The sequence below is a fragment of the Peromyscus californicus genome, unplaced genomic scaffold, assembly GCF_007827085.1.
Source record: "Peromyscus californicus insignis strain IS unplaced genomic scaffold, ASM782708v3 Scaffold_17__1_contigs__length_78620276, whole genome shotgun sequence".
Classification (NCBI taxonomy): domain Eukaryota; kingdom Metazoa; phylum Chordata; class Mammalia; order Rodentia; family Cricetidae; genus Peromyscus; species Peromyscus californicus.
In genome coordinates, this window is record NW_026294469.1 from 54,001,601 (window position 1) to 54,018,926 (window position 17,326).

The 17,326-nt window shown below is 38.8% G+C and overlaps 1 protein-coding gene and 1 long non-coding RNA gene across 3 annotated transcripts in view; one reads left to right on the forward strand and one right to left on the reverse strand.

Moving 5' to 3' along the window:
- The window catches only part of Malt1 (MALT1 paracaspase), a 66,361-nt gene that overhangs the window by 41,086 nt on the left and 7,949 nt on the right, over nucleotides 1-17,326 (forward strand). For both annotated transcript variants that reach the window (XM_052742328.1, XM_052742329.1), the window contains 4 exons: nucleotides 5,634-5,811; nucleotides 6,779-6,853; nucleotides 7,468-7,595; nucleotides 15,095-15,244. In XM_052742328.1, coding sequence (XP_052598288.1) covers nucleotides 5,634-5,811; nucleotides 6,779-6,853; nucleotides 7,468-7,595; nucleotides 15,095-15,244 — 531 coding nt within the window. The remainder of the gene's footprint in view (nucleotides 1-5,633; nucleotides 5,812-6,778; nucleotides 6,854-7,467; nucleotides 7,596-15,094; nucleotides 15,245-17,326) is intronic.
- Nucleotides 1-17,326, reverse strand: part of LOC128112906 (uncharacterized) — a 108,211-nt gene that overhangs the window by 15,264 nt on the left and 75,621 nt on the right. The window lies entirely within an intron of this gene.

Below are 17,326 nucleotides of genomic sequence, written 5' to 3' on the forward strand. Positions count from 1 at the left end.
ATAATTTAGTGGATCAGAATATTCCCAGAGTTGTGCATAGGTCATGTGCCTGACTCCTCATTTTCATTACTGGGAAGTGAGAGCCATGCCCACTTATATGTCTCTCTAATCTAGCCTTTGACCACTATAAATGTACCTTCTGTCTTAGGAACTTGCCAATTCTAGATGTTTCATATAATTGGAAACACTGGAGCCAGAGAGATGGCTCAGCAGTAAGACTTGCATCTCTTGCAGAGGACCAAGTTCAGTTCCCAGCATTTGTAACAGACAGCTCACAAATGGCTGTGACTCTAGTTCCAGGAGATCTGATGCCCTCTTCTGGACTCCATGGTTTCTGGCATTCACACATGCACACATACACACCCTCACTGTCTTGGTTTACTTGCTATTGCTGTGATAAAACAGCATGATGAAAGGCTGCTTGAGTTTTTTTTTTGGCCTACGTGTTCTGATCACAGTGCATCATGAAAGAAAGTCAAGGCATGAACTCCAGGTAGGAACCTGGAAGTAAGAACTAAAGCAGAAGCCATGGAGGAGCACAGCTTCACGACGTGTTCCACATGGCTTGCTCAGTTTGCTTTTTTATATAACTCAGGACAAGGATGCCGAGGGGTGGCACCACCCACAGTGGGCCGGGCCCACTAACACCAATTATTAATTTAAAAAAATCCCACAGATTGCCTGAAGGCCAATCTCATGGTGAAGATATTTTCTAAATTAAGATTCCCTCTTTCCAAATGACCCTAGCTTGTGTGTCAAGTTGGCAGAAAACTAACTATACATTCAGACACACATCCACATAATTTAAAAAAATCTTTTTTAATGGAACCATTCTGCATATAACCTTTTCTGTCTGACTTTTTTCACTGAGTATGTGCTTAGTTTAATCCGTGTTATAGCATGTTATCAGAACTTTTTATTTTAAGAATGGTTAATATTTAATTAAATGAATAAACGACATTTTGCTTATCTCATCTCATGGTTATTAAGTTATTTTCACTTTGAGGGTAATATGAATAATGCTTCTATAAGTTTTTGAATACAGTTTTGTGTGGACAAGTTTTAGTTCTCTTTTGTGAATACCCAGCAGTAGGATTGCTGGACATAAGGTAATTTTGTGTTTAATTTTTTGAGGAACTTGTAGACTCTTTGCAAAATTCTTGTATAATACCGTATTATATTACCAAGACAAGTGAATGAGCATCCTTGTATAATACCGTATTATATTACCAGGACAAGTGACTGAGCATCCTTGTATAATACCGTATTATATTACCAGGACAAGTGACTGAGCATCCTTGTATAATACCGTATTATATTACCAAGACAAGTGACTGAGCATCCTTGTATAATACCGTATTATATTACCAGGACAAGTGACTGAGCATCCTTGTATAATACCGTATTATATTACCAGGACAAGTGACTGAGCATCCTTGTATAATACCGTATTATATTACCAGGACAAGTGACTGAGCATCCTTGTATAATACCGTATTATATTACCAGGACAAGTGACTGAGCATCCTTGTATAATACCGTATTATATTACCAGGACAAGTGACTGAGCATCCTTGTATAATACCGTATTATATTACCAGGACAAGTGACTGAGCATCCTTGTATAATACCGTATTATATTACCAGGACAAGTGACTGAGCATCCTTGTATAATACCGTATTATATTACCAGGACAAGTGACTGAGCATCCTTGTATAATACCGTATTATATTACCAGGACAAGTGACTGAGCATCCTTGTATAATACCGTATTATATTACCAAGACAAGTGACTGAGCATCCTTGTATAATACCGTATTATATTACCAGGACAAGTGACTGAGCATCCTTGTATAATACCGTATTATATTACCAAGACAAGTGACTGAGCATCCTTGTATAATACCGTATTATATTACCAGGACAAGTGACTGAGCATCCTTGTATAATACCGTATTATATTACCAGGACAAGTGACTGAGCATCCTTGTATAATACCGTATTATATTACCAGGACAAGTGACTGAGCATCCTTGTATAATACCGTATTATATTACCAGGACAAGTGACTGAGCATCCTTGTATAATACCGTATTATATTACCAGGACAAGTGACTGAGCATCCTTGTATAATACCGTATTATATTACCAGGACAAGTGACTGAGCATCCTTGTATAATACCGTATTATATTACCAGGACAAGTGACTGAGCATCCTTGTATAATACCGTATTATATTACCAGGACAAGTGACTGAGCATCCTTGTATAATACCGTATTATATTACCAGGACAAGTGACTGAGCATCCTTGTATAATACCGTATTATATTATTACCAGGACAAGTGACTGAGCATCCTTGTATAATACCGTATTATATTACCAAGACAAGTGACTGAGCATCCTTGTATAATACCGTATTATATTACCAGGACAAGTGACTGAGCATCCTTGTATAATACCGTATTATATTACCAGGACAAGTGAATGAGCATCCTTGTATAATACCGTATTATATTACCAGGACAAGTGACTGAGCATCCTTGTATAATACCGTATTATATTACCAGGACAAGTGACTGAGCATCCTTGTATAATACCGTATTATATTACCAGGACAAGTGACTGAGCATCCTTGTATAATACCGTATTATATTACCAGGACAAGTGACTGAGCATCCTTGTATAATACCGTATTATATTACCAGGACAAGTGACTGAGCATCCTTGTATAATACCGTATTATATTACCAGGACAAGTGACTGAGCATCCTTGTATAATACCGTATTATATTACCAGGACAAGTGACTGAGCATCCTTGTATAATACCGTATTATATTACCAGGACAAGTGACTGAGCATCCTTGTATAATACCGTATTATATTACCAGGACAAGTGACTGAGCATCCTTGTATAATACCGTATTATATTACCAGGACAAGTGACTGAGCATCCTTGTATAATACCGTATTATATTACCAGGACAAGTGACTGAGCATCCTTGTATAATACCGTATTATATTACCAGGACAAGTGACTGAGCATCCTTGTATAATACCGTATTATATTACCAGGACAAGTGACTGAGCATCCTTGTATAATACCGTATTATATTACCAGGACAAGTGACTGAGCATCCTTGTATAATACCGTATTATATTACCAGGACAAGTGACTGAGCATCCTTGTATAATACCGTATTATATTACCAGGACAAGTGACTGAGCATCCTTGTATAATACCGTATTATATTACCAGGACAAGTGACTGAGCATCCTTGTATAATACCGTATTATATTACCAGGACAAGTGACTGAGCATCCTTGTATAATACCGTATTATATTACCAGGACAAGTGACTGAGCATCCTTGTATAATACCGTATTATATTACCAGGACAAGTGACTGAGCATCCTTGTATAATACCGTATTATATTACCAGGACAAGTGACTGAGCATCCTTGTATAATACCGTATTATATTACCAGGACAAGTGACTGAGCATCCTTGTATAATACCGTATTATATTACCAGGACAAGTGACTGAGCATCCTTGTATAATACCGTATTATATTACCAGGACAAGTGACTGAGCATCCTTGTATAATACCGTATTATATTACCAGGACAAGTGACTGAGCATCCTTGTATAATACCGTATTATATTACCAGGACAAGTGACTGAGCATCCTTGTATAATACCGTATTATATTACCAGGACAAGTGACTGAGCATCCTTGTATAATACCGTATTATATTACCAGGACAAGTGACTGAGCATCCTTGTATAATACCGTATTATATTACCAAGACAAGTGACTGAGCATCCTTGTATAATACCGTATTATATTACCAGGACAAGTGACTGAGCATCCTTGTATAATACCGTATTATATTACCAGGACAAGTGACTGAGCATCCTTGTATAATACCGTATTATATTACCAGGACAAGTGACTGAGCATCCTTGTATAATACCGTATTATATTACCAGGACAAGTGACTGAGCATCCTTGTATAATACCGTATTATATTACCAGGACAAGTGACTGAGCATCCTTGTATAATACCGTATTATATTACCAGGACAAGTGACTGAGCATCCTTGTATAATACCGTATTATATTACCAGGACAAGTGACTGAGCATCCTTGTATAATACCGTATTATATTACCAGGACAAGTGACTGAGCATCCTTGTATAATACCGTATTATATTACCAGGACAAGTGACTGAGCATCCTTGTATAATACCGTATTATATTACCAGGACAAGTGACTGAGCATCCTTGTATAATACCGTATTATATTACCAGGACAAGTGACTGAGCATCCTTGTATAATACCGTATTATATTACCAGGACAAGTGACTGAGCATCCTTGTATAATACCGTATTATATTACCAGGACAAGTGACTGAGCATCCTTGTATAATACCGTATTATATTACCAGGACAAGTGACTGAGCATCCTTGTATAATACCGTATTATATTACCAGGACAAGTGACTGAGCATCCTTGTATAATACCGTATTATATTACCAGGACAAGTGACTGAGCATCCTTGTATAATACCGTATTATATTACCAGGACAAGTGACTGAGCATCCTTGTATAATACCGTATTATATTATTACCAGGACAAGTGACTGAGCATCCTTGTATAATACCGTATTATATTACCAGGACAAGTGACTGAGCAGCCTTGTATAATACCGTATTATATTACCAGGACAAGTGAATGAGCATCCTTGTATAATACCGTATTATATTACCAGGACAAGTGACTGAGCATCCTTGTATAATACCGTATTATATTACCAGGACAAGTGAATGAGCATCCTTGTATAATACCGTATTATATTACCAGGACAAGTGACTGAGCATCCTTGTATAATACCGTATTATATTACCAGGACAAGTGACTGAGCATCCTTGTATAATACCGTATTATATTACCAGGACAAGTGACTGAGCATCCTTGTATAATACCGTATTATATTACCAGGACAAGTGACTGAGCATCCTTGTATAATACCGTATTATATTACCAGGACAAGTGACTGAGCATCCTTGTATAATACCGTATTATATTACCAGGACAAGTGACTGAGCAGCCCGATTTCTCCTCACCGTTGTTACTGCCTGTCTTTTGATTACAACTGTCCTAGTAAGAGTGAAATGGTATCTTACCACAGTTTTGATTTGTTAATGGTAAATGATGTTAAACATGGTGAATTGTGTTTGCTTATTAACCTGTTAAATATTTACCAAGGTTCTTTGCTGTACCCTAGCCTCATGAGGGGACAGATTAGGAAAGAAGTCCCTAGGTAGTATCCTCACTACCCCTTTCTACTCCACAGTATACTGTTAACTGGGTCTTTCTTCTATCAATTAGAATGTATTTCAGACAGTAGCTTGGTGGTATTATAAAATATGGAATTTAAGTGAAGACCATTTCCAAAATAATATAAAGTTCAGATCAACTTTTGATTATTGATTGTGTCTGTAATTGGATGTTTCTTAGATATGCCTCCATAAGCCTGAAGAAAAGAAGTCATTATTACAGTATATATCTGTAAACGTTGAAATGCATTTAGAGCTGACATCTCTCCTTTCCCCACCCCCAGGGTTGTTATATTATGCAGGGCATGGTTATGAAAACTTTGGGAACAGTTTTATGGTTCCGGTTGATGCTCCAAATCCATATAGGTCCGAAAATTGCCTGTGCGTACAAAACATACTGAAATTAATGCAAGAAAAGGAAACCGGACTCAATGTGTTCTTGCTGGATATGTGTCGGAAAAGGTACAATTTCTAATCTCTGTAAAGCTATTGTTGGGATCAAATATCAGCCTTAACAAATTCCACCCAAGGCAGTTCTGTAAGGTGCTAAGAACCAGTGGGAATTATGAGTTTCTGAAAGCAGACTTGATGAAAATATATTTTTAGTATGAGTATCTAATTATTTTAACTTACTTTCTGTTTGCTGTAGAAGGGACTAAAAGATATAAGTTATATATTTGCACCATAAAGCATTGGCTCTCTAGATACGTACACATGTTGCTAGCAGTCATTGCCATTTTTCTCTGGGAATTAACAAGTCACACCCATGGATTTAGAGCATGTAGTCATCAGTCTGTCTTGTCTTACAAATGTGCAAAGTAGTTGGATAGATTTTGGAAGTCTTAAATCTACTTGTCTGGCTTTGTGTTCCCAAGAATCACAACCAATGATTATTCTTCTCTGATTTTTTGCTTACCAGTCAGAATTCAGTGAGGGAGTTCAGATACAACTTCATTTTTAAAGCTAACAAAAGCCAGGTGTGAACTGACTTTAATCCCAGCACTCAGGAGGCAGAAGCAGGCAGATCTCTGTGAGTTCAAGGCTAGCCTGGTCTACACAGCAAGTTCCAGGCCAGCCAGAGCTGCATAGTGATACCCTGCCTGGAAAAAAAAAATCTAAAAGCCAGGTATAGCAGTATCCTAGGGTTCGGGAGAGTGAGAGTGGGAGGATCTTGAGTTTGAGGCTAGTCCACACTACCTAGGAAGATCCTAGCTTTTAAAGAAAAGCTTAACAACAGATGGGATGACTATTTACTGTCTTCATAACGTCGGAACCTGTGTTGCTTTTGGTTTGTATGTAGCTGGCTAAGTAAAAGAAGTTGATCTGTCATTTTATGTGTACTAAAAGTAGTAGCATGTTTTTCATTGAAGAACAGTGTAATTTCTCATACTTGTATCTGCCCTTTTCTCCTTCCCATCCGTATAAATAGAAATGACTATGATGATACCATTCCAATCTTGGATGCACTGAAAGTCACTGCCAATATTGTGTTTGGATATGCCACGTAAGAAAACTTTATATTCAGTTTTCTTTATTCTTGTATGTCTTTGTTTTGATTGTAGATTAGAGACAGAAATATCCATAGACATGTAGGCATAATTTTTCCCTCTTGATGTGCTTGATAGAAAGCTTCAGCTGTGCACCTCGGTCTCAGTACCTTCTCACTAAGCCGCAGAACCCTTCACTTTTGCCTGAAGTTCAGTTCTACTTGGGAAGCCATTGAAGGGCAGACGGAAGAGGGAAGCTTATCTGTGGGTGTGGGCACCCCACTAGCAAACACTGGCTCTCCTTTTTGTTGGTGACTTTTCTATTGGATAGTGACAAATTATGAGCATATATATTTGTGGGGTACAAGGTGCTACCATGTACACAGCATGGACTGATTGTATGAAGCCCGTTAGTACTCCAGTTACCTTTCACACCCATTTACTTCCCCTGTCTCAGAGAAAGAAGCATTATGCCCTGACTAGCATCTCCCTCCCACCCCCACTTCCCAGCCTCTGATGACCGCCATTCTGCCTTTGGTGTTCTTTGTTGTGTGTTCAGGTTTGTCAGTGAGCACATGGGTTTGTTGTTCTGTGCCTGGCTTATCTCACCCTTTCTCTTGGTGTTTTTAAGGTGCCAAGGAGCAGAAGCTTTTGAAATCCAGCATTCTGGATTGGCAAATGGGATTTTTATGAAATTTTTAAAAGATAGATTATTAGAAGACAAGAAAATTACTGTGTTACTGGATGAAGTTGCAGAAGGTAAAGTTTTAATGAGAGCAATCCACTCAGAAAAAGCCCAGCAGTGGAGAGAAACCCACTTGGGGTTCTTTGCTCGGTGGTTATTCTCATCAGTACTGTGTGGGTTTGGAATTATCCTGTGCTTTAGGAAACAGTTTTTGGCTTCATGCTCAGCAACACTGATGCTCTCAGTTCTTCTCTTTCCTTGCTGTCTTGGCGAATCTCATGAGCAGTGATGAGATGGAGTTCAGTCTTCAGAGCTCTGCCTTATGTCCAGCCTGTTCCTTGCTGCTGCCCAGTCTAGTTGTTAGGAAAACTAAAAGTGCAGTGAGCAGTCTATGCAAGCAAGGCATCTTCCTCTACACCTTATCTTTCAGAAATGTTGACACCCTGCTAGAAGAAAGCCAACCTCATTATTTCTTTGATGAACTTAGATGTTTCCAGGTCCTGCTTTACGGATATGGCCTTATAGATCCTATCTTCCATCTGCTATTGCACCCTTCCCTGTCTGCTCACACAGTGCTGTAGCTCACACAAGGCCAAATCTATACCTGTTAAATACGTAGGTTACAGTGTGGTTGAACTTGTTAGATCTTTGGATTTGGTGTTTTTGCTTTTTGAAACAAGGTCTCACTGTGTAGCCCAGGCTGGCCTCTAACCTCACAATTTGCCTGTCCTAGCCTTTTTTATTATCTTTATTTTTAGTTAATTTTGTTCATAAGTATAGCTGTCTTGTCTGCATGTATGTCTATACTTCATGTGCATGCCTGGACCCTGAGAAGGCTAGAAGAGGACATTGGATCCCCTGGGACTGGAGTTACAGATGGTTGTGAGTTCCCATGTGGGTGCTGGGAGTTGAACCTGGGTCCTCTGTAAGAGCAGCCAGCTACTAAAGCCATCTCTCCAGCCCCTGCCTCAGATTATTTACTACTGTGTTTTGCAGTATATTTTTTTGATGAACTTATATAAACCACATCAGAAAGAAGGTACACCCTTTGCAAACCCTAAAAACTGAAATTTCATAGATCTTACAGAGTTGACAGGTTGTGTTTTAGGTGTGTTTTGAGGCTCTGTTTTGCTCACTCTGTAGCGCAGGCTGACCTCAGATGCTCAGCAGTCCCCCGCCTTAGTCTACTGAATACACACAGCTCAGATAGCACATTGAGAATAAAATATTTTGCTAAGAGCTGTTGATCATGTTTTTTTTTCACAAGCTCCAGCACACACACACACACACACACACACACACACACACACACACACACACACACACACACCATGTGACTTAATCACTTAGCATAACCTGCCAGGTTTTTAGCCTTTTCCTGCCTGCTTCAGCCAGAGAAGTTCTGCTTTTATCTGTTTTACATATTGAGTTTCCTCTTAAGCCTTCATATGAAAACATTCTGCTTCTTCGAATTTAAAGCCCTTGGATTATTTCAGTTACCTTCAAACTGAAGTGTGTGAAGGTGCCCCAGACTCTCTTTGGCTGTTTTAAGGTTTTTTTTTTTTTAAGTTTCTTTTATGGGAGTCAGGTAGCCTAAGCTGTCCTGAAAAACAGTTGTGTTGATCAACCACAACCTCCCAAGTGTCTTTATGAGGGGCGTGAGCCCTCATGCTTTAGCTAATTGCATTTTTAAAGTATATTTAAAACTGGAAGTGGAGCCCATTGGTAGAGCACTTACCCAAAGTACATTTTAACTATTTTAAAATTTAATAAACACATGCTTATTTACCTGTGATGGTTACCAAGTTGTCTTTTGCTATGAGTGTATTTGAACTTCTTAAGAAGTTTGCTGTTGTTTCAGACCTGGCATACCTCCACAATTAAAACTGCCCAGACAAGAGTAGATTAGAGTAAAACACGTAGTTCAGTGTTAGACATACTGTTCATATCATGAGTAATAGCCAACCAACTGTAAAAATAAGTAACCTTTGATGAAATCATAGTAGTTTAATGTAGCATGATAGTCTTAGTCTCCTTTCTTATTGCTGTAATAAAATATTGTAACAAAAGCAACTTAAGAAAGAAAGGGTTGTCACAGTTCCAGGTTACATCCATCATTACAAGAAGTCGAGATGCTAGGGACTTGAAGCAGTTAGTCACATTTCATCCACAGTCAAGAAGAAAAAGCAGTATAGTAATGCGTGCACTCTGCTGCTCACTACCTCCACTCATGCCGTCAAGGATGCCTGCCCAGAGAATGATGGTCTTCCTGCCTCACTCCACATAATCAAGATAGCTCCTCCAACAGACCAGCCTAACCCCCCTTCCCCAGTGAGGCTTCCTTTCCTCGGTCATTCTAGAATAAGTCAAGTTAACAGTTGTAACTGATTACCTCAGTAGTGAAGAACAGAAGTAATTATAAGAAATTGTTCTGAAGTCAAGCTTAATGGCTTCACACCTTTAATCCCAGCACTTAGGTGGCAGAGGCAGGCAGATCTCTGTGAGTTCTAGGCCAGCGTGATCTACAGAATGAGTTCCAGGACAGCCAGGGATACATAGCAAGAGCCTGTCTGGGGAAAAAAAAAGTCATCCAACTTTGAAATACAACTTCCTGTTCCTCCCCTTTTGGCTTCTGAAATAGTTAATTTTAAAAGTATGATGGAAAATATTTGAAGAGCATAAGTTATTGAAGGGGAAACATTACCTTGTCAATTTCAACTGTGTACAAATGAAACTAAATGTGAAATGAAATAAATTGCTTGCTTTTATAAGGCTACAGTGTTTAGTCATAGCCTAGTCCTGTATTTTTTACTTTTCAGAACACCCTTATTATCAATGGATGTTCAATGTAAATCTAAGACTTTGCAAATAACCTACATGTAATAACTATGAATGTCCTCTATTTATTTATTTATTTTTTTGTCCAAGACAGGATTTCTCTGTACAGCCCTAACTGCTCTGGAGCTCACTCTGTAGCCCAGGCTGGCCTCAAACTCTGAGATCCGCCTGCCTCTGCCTCCCGTGTGCTGGGATTAAAGGCGTGAGCCGTCATACCCAGCTATCATCCTAATTTTATTTATCATTTCTTCCATTTTCTTGTTACAGTTTCATAGAATTTTTATGTGTTCTCCAAAATTATGTCTTTGTATTTAGGTTATTTTTAGCTTTAAAAATAAAAAGATATTGTGCTCCATGTAATCTCCTAGGTCTTGAATTTCTTCAATTCTAACATTGAGCCATACTGTTGAATGACTGCAGCACTAATAAAATTCCATCAGGGAATGCTATGGTTTTTTTCAGCTACTGTCCTATGCATGGACATTTGAATTCTTTGGTATTTTTGTTACTGTGAGCAGTGCTATTCTCACATTCTCACACATGTACCCTGAAGTGTACACCAAGAGTCTCTTGGAGTTATAAACCTGTGATTTGGAGTTGCTGGGTCATAGTGTATGCCAGTGTTCAGTTGTAAGAGATGATACCAAACTTTTGTAAAAGGTCTGTCTGTACCCACTCCCCACCAACACTGTGCAAGAGACAGTGTGAATCTGAACTCCCTCCATCACTTGATAGATTAGACTTTTCAGGCTTTGCCTATCTCATGATGTTAAATAATATTTGGTGGTCTTGCTTTTTTTCCCTAATCATTAGTGATGTTGAATATCTGTTCATATTTTAATTGTCATGCAAATCCACCTAAGTGAAAATGTATTCATGTTTTCCTCATACTTTTTTAACTTACTTTATCTGTATGAGTGTTTTGCTCACATGTGTGTCTGTGCACCACATGTCTTGTACACATGGAGATCAGAAGAGAGCATTGGATCACCTGGAACTGGAGTTATGGGTGGTTGTGAGCTGCCGTGTGGGTGCTTGGAACCGAGCCTGGGTCCAAGAACAAGTGCTCTTAGCCACTGTTCTGTCTCTGCGGCCTTTGTCGTGTTTTGATTATGTTGTTTTTGCTTTGCTCATTGATTGAGAAGAATGTTGTGTAATTCTGTGGTATTAGATTGCACCTCTTAAGACACTGAGTACAAATAGTAGTTTTTGAAGGAAACGCTGTTTTGTTTCTGATTTAAAGGGAATGCACATACAGAATAATACAAGTTTTTAATATTCTTTGTGAGGTTAAGAAAGCTCTTTTCTATGCTGATTTTTTGAGAATTAAAATGTTGAATATATTTAATAGTTTTTCTTCCACTACGAAGAAAGTAATATGATGCTTCCATTCTTCTAATCTCTCAATATGATTGATTATATTCAGCTAAGATGAGTGGATTTTATTGGCACATTTTAAATGTAGCCTGATTTACTATGCCAGCATTTTGCATAGAATTTTCACATCTCGTTGCAAATATTAATTATGTTTTTAAATGTTCATTGAAAATGTTGAGTAGAAAAAAGAATTTTCAAGTCTATATTCATATAAGAGATGAGCCTGTATTTTTACTTTCTCATACTATTTGTTTTGAGTTTTGATATCAATGTTATGTTGGTTTTTTAAAATGGATTGAATCTTTCAGTGGTTAATTGTATGTTAACTTGACTGGGCCTCAGTGCCAAGACATTTAGTCAAACATTGTTCAGGTTGTTTCTCGATGGTTGATCCATTCATTATTCTAGATGGGATTAATGTTTAGATTGATGGGCATTCATTAAGCAGGTTATACTGTGATGTGTTTGGGCCTCATCCATTGGTTGGAAGAGGAATAAAGATGTCACCCAAACAAGGATTTCTGCCAGAAGAAATCAGACTATAACTCTTTGCTGTGTCCATCTCCTGCCTGTCTGCCAATGTTGCAGGTTTTAAACATGCATCTTCACAATTTTCTAAGCCAATTCCTACATTAATTCCCCCTCTCCCTCTCTGTAAACATGTATACACACACACATATCCTGTTGGTACTATTTCATTTGAGAACTCTAATTCAGAGAACCCCCAATTTAGTGAAGAGTTTTGTATAACTGTGATTATAGTATTTGGCTTTATGGTACTGTGTAACAGTCTAGGAATGATATTTTCTTGGGGAGATGATTTTTACTACTACTGAGTCAATTTTTAGTAAGTTACGTTTTTCCAGGAATTAGACAGTTTTCAAAATTGTTCGGATGCAGTTGCAGATAGTTTTCTCTAGTGGTCTTCTTTAATTTCTGCATTAGCCATAGTTTCATGCTCTTTTCACCAATCTTCTTGCTTGTGCCTACTTGCTTTTTCCCCTTGAACATCTGCTCCAGACTTGGTCAGTTTTACATTTGGCCCGCTGGTTTCCTCTGATTCTTCGTTAGCTGGTGTCTCACTCCTTTCTGCTTCTCTGTTGTGTTTTACCTTGCTTTGAGTTTCCTCTGCTCTTCCATTTGTAATGTCCGAAGATTAACACACACTTGTGTAGTGATTGTTAGGAATGCTTTTTACCTTTTTGTACATGTTAGTAGGGCCACATTGGCTGCCTTTTGACTGACTGTATGCTATTTGTTAAACATTTATTTCCAACCATTTCATGTCATTCTGCTTTGGCTGTAACTTGTAGAGGCAGCAAGTAGCAGATTTTTTTTTTCTTTTTTTGGTTTTGTTTAGTTTTGGTACCTTTCCTGGATCTCGCTCTGTAAACCATGCTGGCCTCAAACTCACAGAGATCCGCCTGGCTCTGCCTCCTGAGTGCTGGAATTAAAGGCGTGTGCCACCACTGCCTGTCATCAAGTAACAGATTTTTAATGCAAAATGATGACCTTTTCTTGAAACTAAGAATTTTAATTCATTTACCTTTTTTGATTTTTGTTGGTGGTGGTGGTTGGTTGGTTGGTTGGTTGGTTTTGTTTTGTTTTCAGGCATTTCCCTAGATAGTTGAGGCTGGCCTGAAACTCAAACTCCCTTGAAACTCAAAATCCCAGTGCTAGGATTACAGGAATGTACCACCATACCTGAATTTTTTTTTTTTTTTTTTTTTTTTTTTTTTTTTTTGGTTTTTCGAGACAGGGTTTCTCTGTGTAGCTTTGCGCCTTTCCTGGGACTCACTTGGTAATCCAGGCTGGCCTCGAACTCACAGAGATCCGCCTGGCTCTGCATACCTGAATTTTTAACTATTTTTAGCCATCCAGTTTTTCTATTTGGTTAAGTCTTCCTGTTTCTTTTTTATTTTTTTAAAGTTCTTTGTATATCTTTCCTTTTTAACCAACAAGAATCTTTAACATATAGTCCTTGCTCTCCCTGTGTAATCCCCAACATACTGATCTATCTGTGATTTGAGATACAGGAGCAAACCTTCACGCCTATCTTAGGTTTACTATTTATTAACAGTTCATAGTATAATATACAAAAGTAGACTGCTGGTGGTAGTGCACGCTGTTAATCCCAGCACTCGGGAGGCAGAGCCAGGCGGATCTCTTGAGTTTGAGGCTATCCTGGTCTACAGAGTGAGTTCCAGGACAGCCAGAGCTACATAGAGAAACCCTGTCTTGAAAAAAAAAAACAAGAAACAACAACAAAACAGAAGTAGAATCAGTAAATTACCATTAATTTACTCATACCAAATATATGATAGATTTTAAATTTAAATTGGTGCATACAAATAAACAAAAGTCTGTCCATGTTAGATAAAAATAAAGCTACGCCGGGCGATGGTGGCGCACACCTTTAATCCCAGCACTCAGGAGGCAGAGGCAGGCGGATCTCTGTGAGTTCGAGGCCAGCCTGGTCTACAGAGTGAGTCCCAGGAAAGGCGCAAAGCTACACAGAGAAACCCTGTCTCAAAAAACCAAAATAAATGAATAAATAAATAAATAATAAAACTACAAAAACATGCTTATATCACTTTTGTTAAACTCAAAGCTAAAACATTAACAGACTATTTACAAATACTGTGTAATGGTTAATTGAGTAATGGTTACTTCAAGCTGGGGGCAAGGAAATGGTGGTGCTTAGGCTGGGTAAGTGGCTTTAACATACTGCTTCCTGTTTAAAAATAGAGATAGTTGAAGAAAACGGGACATTTCATTTTCAATTTTCTCATGTATGTGTTGTCATCTGACTTTCTACTGAAAGCGTTTCTCAGCAGTATACAGACGTAAAGCTACCGTGGCATCTCTCTTAAAAAGGAAACATGCTGAGCCAGTTGTGGTATTGATACCGGTTTGTGTCTAGCCTCAGCTACGTAGTGAGGTTGAGGTGGTTAGCACACGCAACATGAGACCCTGTCTCAGAAAAACAGTAACTAATAATTAGGAAGCACACATTCAGGTCAGTGTTTTGTGGGTCTGCTCACCTCACTGCTTCTTCCCCAAGCTTGGTACGCAGTAAGCACTGAGTAAATGGTTGTTAACGGGTGATATTGACACTACAACCTGACTTACTGGGAAATGCTTAACCTGAATTTGTTTGTTTGTTTAGACATGGTTTCTCTTTATTATCGGCTATCCTGAATCTGGCTACATAGACCAGGCTAGCCTCAGATCACAGAGATCCTCCTGCCTCTGCCTCTGGAGCACCAGGATTAAAGGTGTTCGCCACCATGCCTGGCCTGAATATTTTAGACAAAAGAATCAGTCTTTAAAAAATGTTTACTCTCTTGTCTTTCAGATATGGGGAAATGTCACCTTACCAAGGGCAAACAAGCTCTAGAGATTCGAAGCAGCTTGTCTGAAAAAAGAGCACTTACTGATCCAATCCAGGGGACAGCTTGCTCCGCAGAGTCCCTAGTACGGAATCTACAGTGGGCCAAGGCGCATGGTATGCTCCAGTCTGTTTCTTCTGAGAGCTTTCTGTCATAAACTTACTATTAATTTTGTTTTTGGTTTGTTCATTTTGCTTTGCTTTTTGAAACAGGGTCTCACTATGTAGCCCTGCCTGGCCTGGAACTCACTATGTGTACCAGGCTGGCTTCAAACTCACAGAAATCCATTTACCTCTGTTTCCTGGGTGCCGAGATTAAAGGTGTGTGCCACCATGCCCAGGTATAAACTTATTTTTAAAATCGTAAGTCTTTTTTTAGCCTGACTGAAGAGTTTTCTCCTGAGTTTTACAATGAAATTGGGGTGGGGTAGGTGGCAAATAGTGGTGTGTGCCTGTACCCCAGCACTTGAAAGGCTGGGGCAGGAAGATCATGAGTTCATGATCAGTCTAGATCCATGACAAGATGCTACCTCAAAAGTTAAGTGTTCACTAGGTGGCAGTGGCGCATGCCTTTAATTCCAGCACTCAGGAGTTCAAAGCCAGCCTGGTCTACAGAGCAAGATCCAGGACAGGCACCAAAACTACACAGAGAAACCCTATCTTGAAAAACAAAAACAAAACAAAAAGTAAGTGTTCACCTAGTAGGCAAGTCCAAAATATTTCAGTTGTATATATTATATTGGTTTATGCTAAAAATACCAAATTATCTAGTTTATTATTTTACTATTAGTGAAGACAAATTTTATTTATTTTTGTTTGTGTCTTTTGAGAAAGGCCTCATTATGTAACCTAGGCTGGCCTAGAACTCCAAAACTTAAATAATCATGTTTAATTCTGTTCTGAAAGTGAGTTAAATTTTTATTTATGTGGGATGCAGGCAAGCCTTTGACTTCTCCATACTGTGACTTCTGAAATGTAGAGTTGTCAGGAGCCAGGCAGGTCTGGATTCTACCGTGTGCTCAGCTCTGTCTCCTAGGGTTGTAGATATCACCCCCCAGTTCTCCTGTGCAGACAGCCGCTCCCAGCTCTTGCTGTCCTGCGATCTGTGACACTTAGTAGGGAAGAGTGGTAAAGACAAGAGAAGATGAGGAGAAATGAGGTCTGCACCTTGATGGCCTTCTGGTGGTTTTGCATGGTGTAGGAAAAACAAGCTTCAAGTCCTGCCTGGAGGAAAGGATTGTCTGTGAACTTCCCCAAGCATCTCCTCTGAGTCTTTTTTCATAAAAAAAAACTGAAGAATAATGTATTTCTTGAACTTCTTTTTAAAAAGTCTTTGTAATGCTTTGTTCTCTTAAGTTGTAATTTTTGTCAAATTGTCATGTTAGAGCACATTAAAGGGTAAAGTGCTATAAATCCATCATCTTCTAGATAGATGCACAAATAATTAAAATTGAATATCTTTTCCACATATACATGTATATGTATTTTGTGTCTATGTATACACACACACACACACACATAAACAACACTGTGTGTGTGTGTGTGTGTGTGTACACAGACACAAAACTACAGTGGTAAAGATGAACATTAAGGGATAGGGCAGAGCTCAGAAGTCACGTATTTGCCTGGCATACATGAGTCCTCACGTTAGGGTCCTAGCACCACACCACAAAATGAAAATTCAGTTAGCTCGACAGAGAACAACCTTTCATCAGACAATACCAAACTGGATATGGTGGTGCACAGCTGCAGTCCAGCCTTGCGAGCCGGAGGCAGGAAGGAGGGTTGAAGGTTAAAGGCTAGCCTGTGCTAGTTAGGGAGTTCCAGGTCAGTCTGGGCTACCCAGAACCTATCACCCTATCTCAAAAACCAGAGAGAAATGTATACTTAAAATCATTTATTTTATTTTTCAATCCCACACACTCAAAAAATAATTGTGTTTTAGTGTATTTGTATTTGTGTCAGTTACAAATGGTATGGTGCGTATGTAAGTGTCATCTAATAGCTCCTCCAACCATCCTGAAACAGTAAATATATGAAATATGGGCTAATAGAAAAATATCAAGCCGGGCGGTGGTGGCACACTCCTTTAATCCCAGCATTCAGGAGGCAGAGACATGTGGATCTCTGTGAGTTCAAGGCCAGCCTGGTCTACAGAGCTAGTTCCAGGACAGCCAAGGCTGTTACACAGAGAAACCC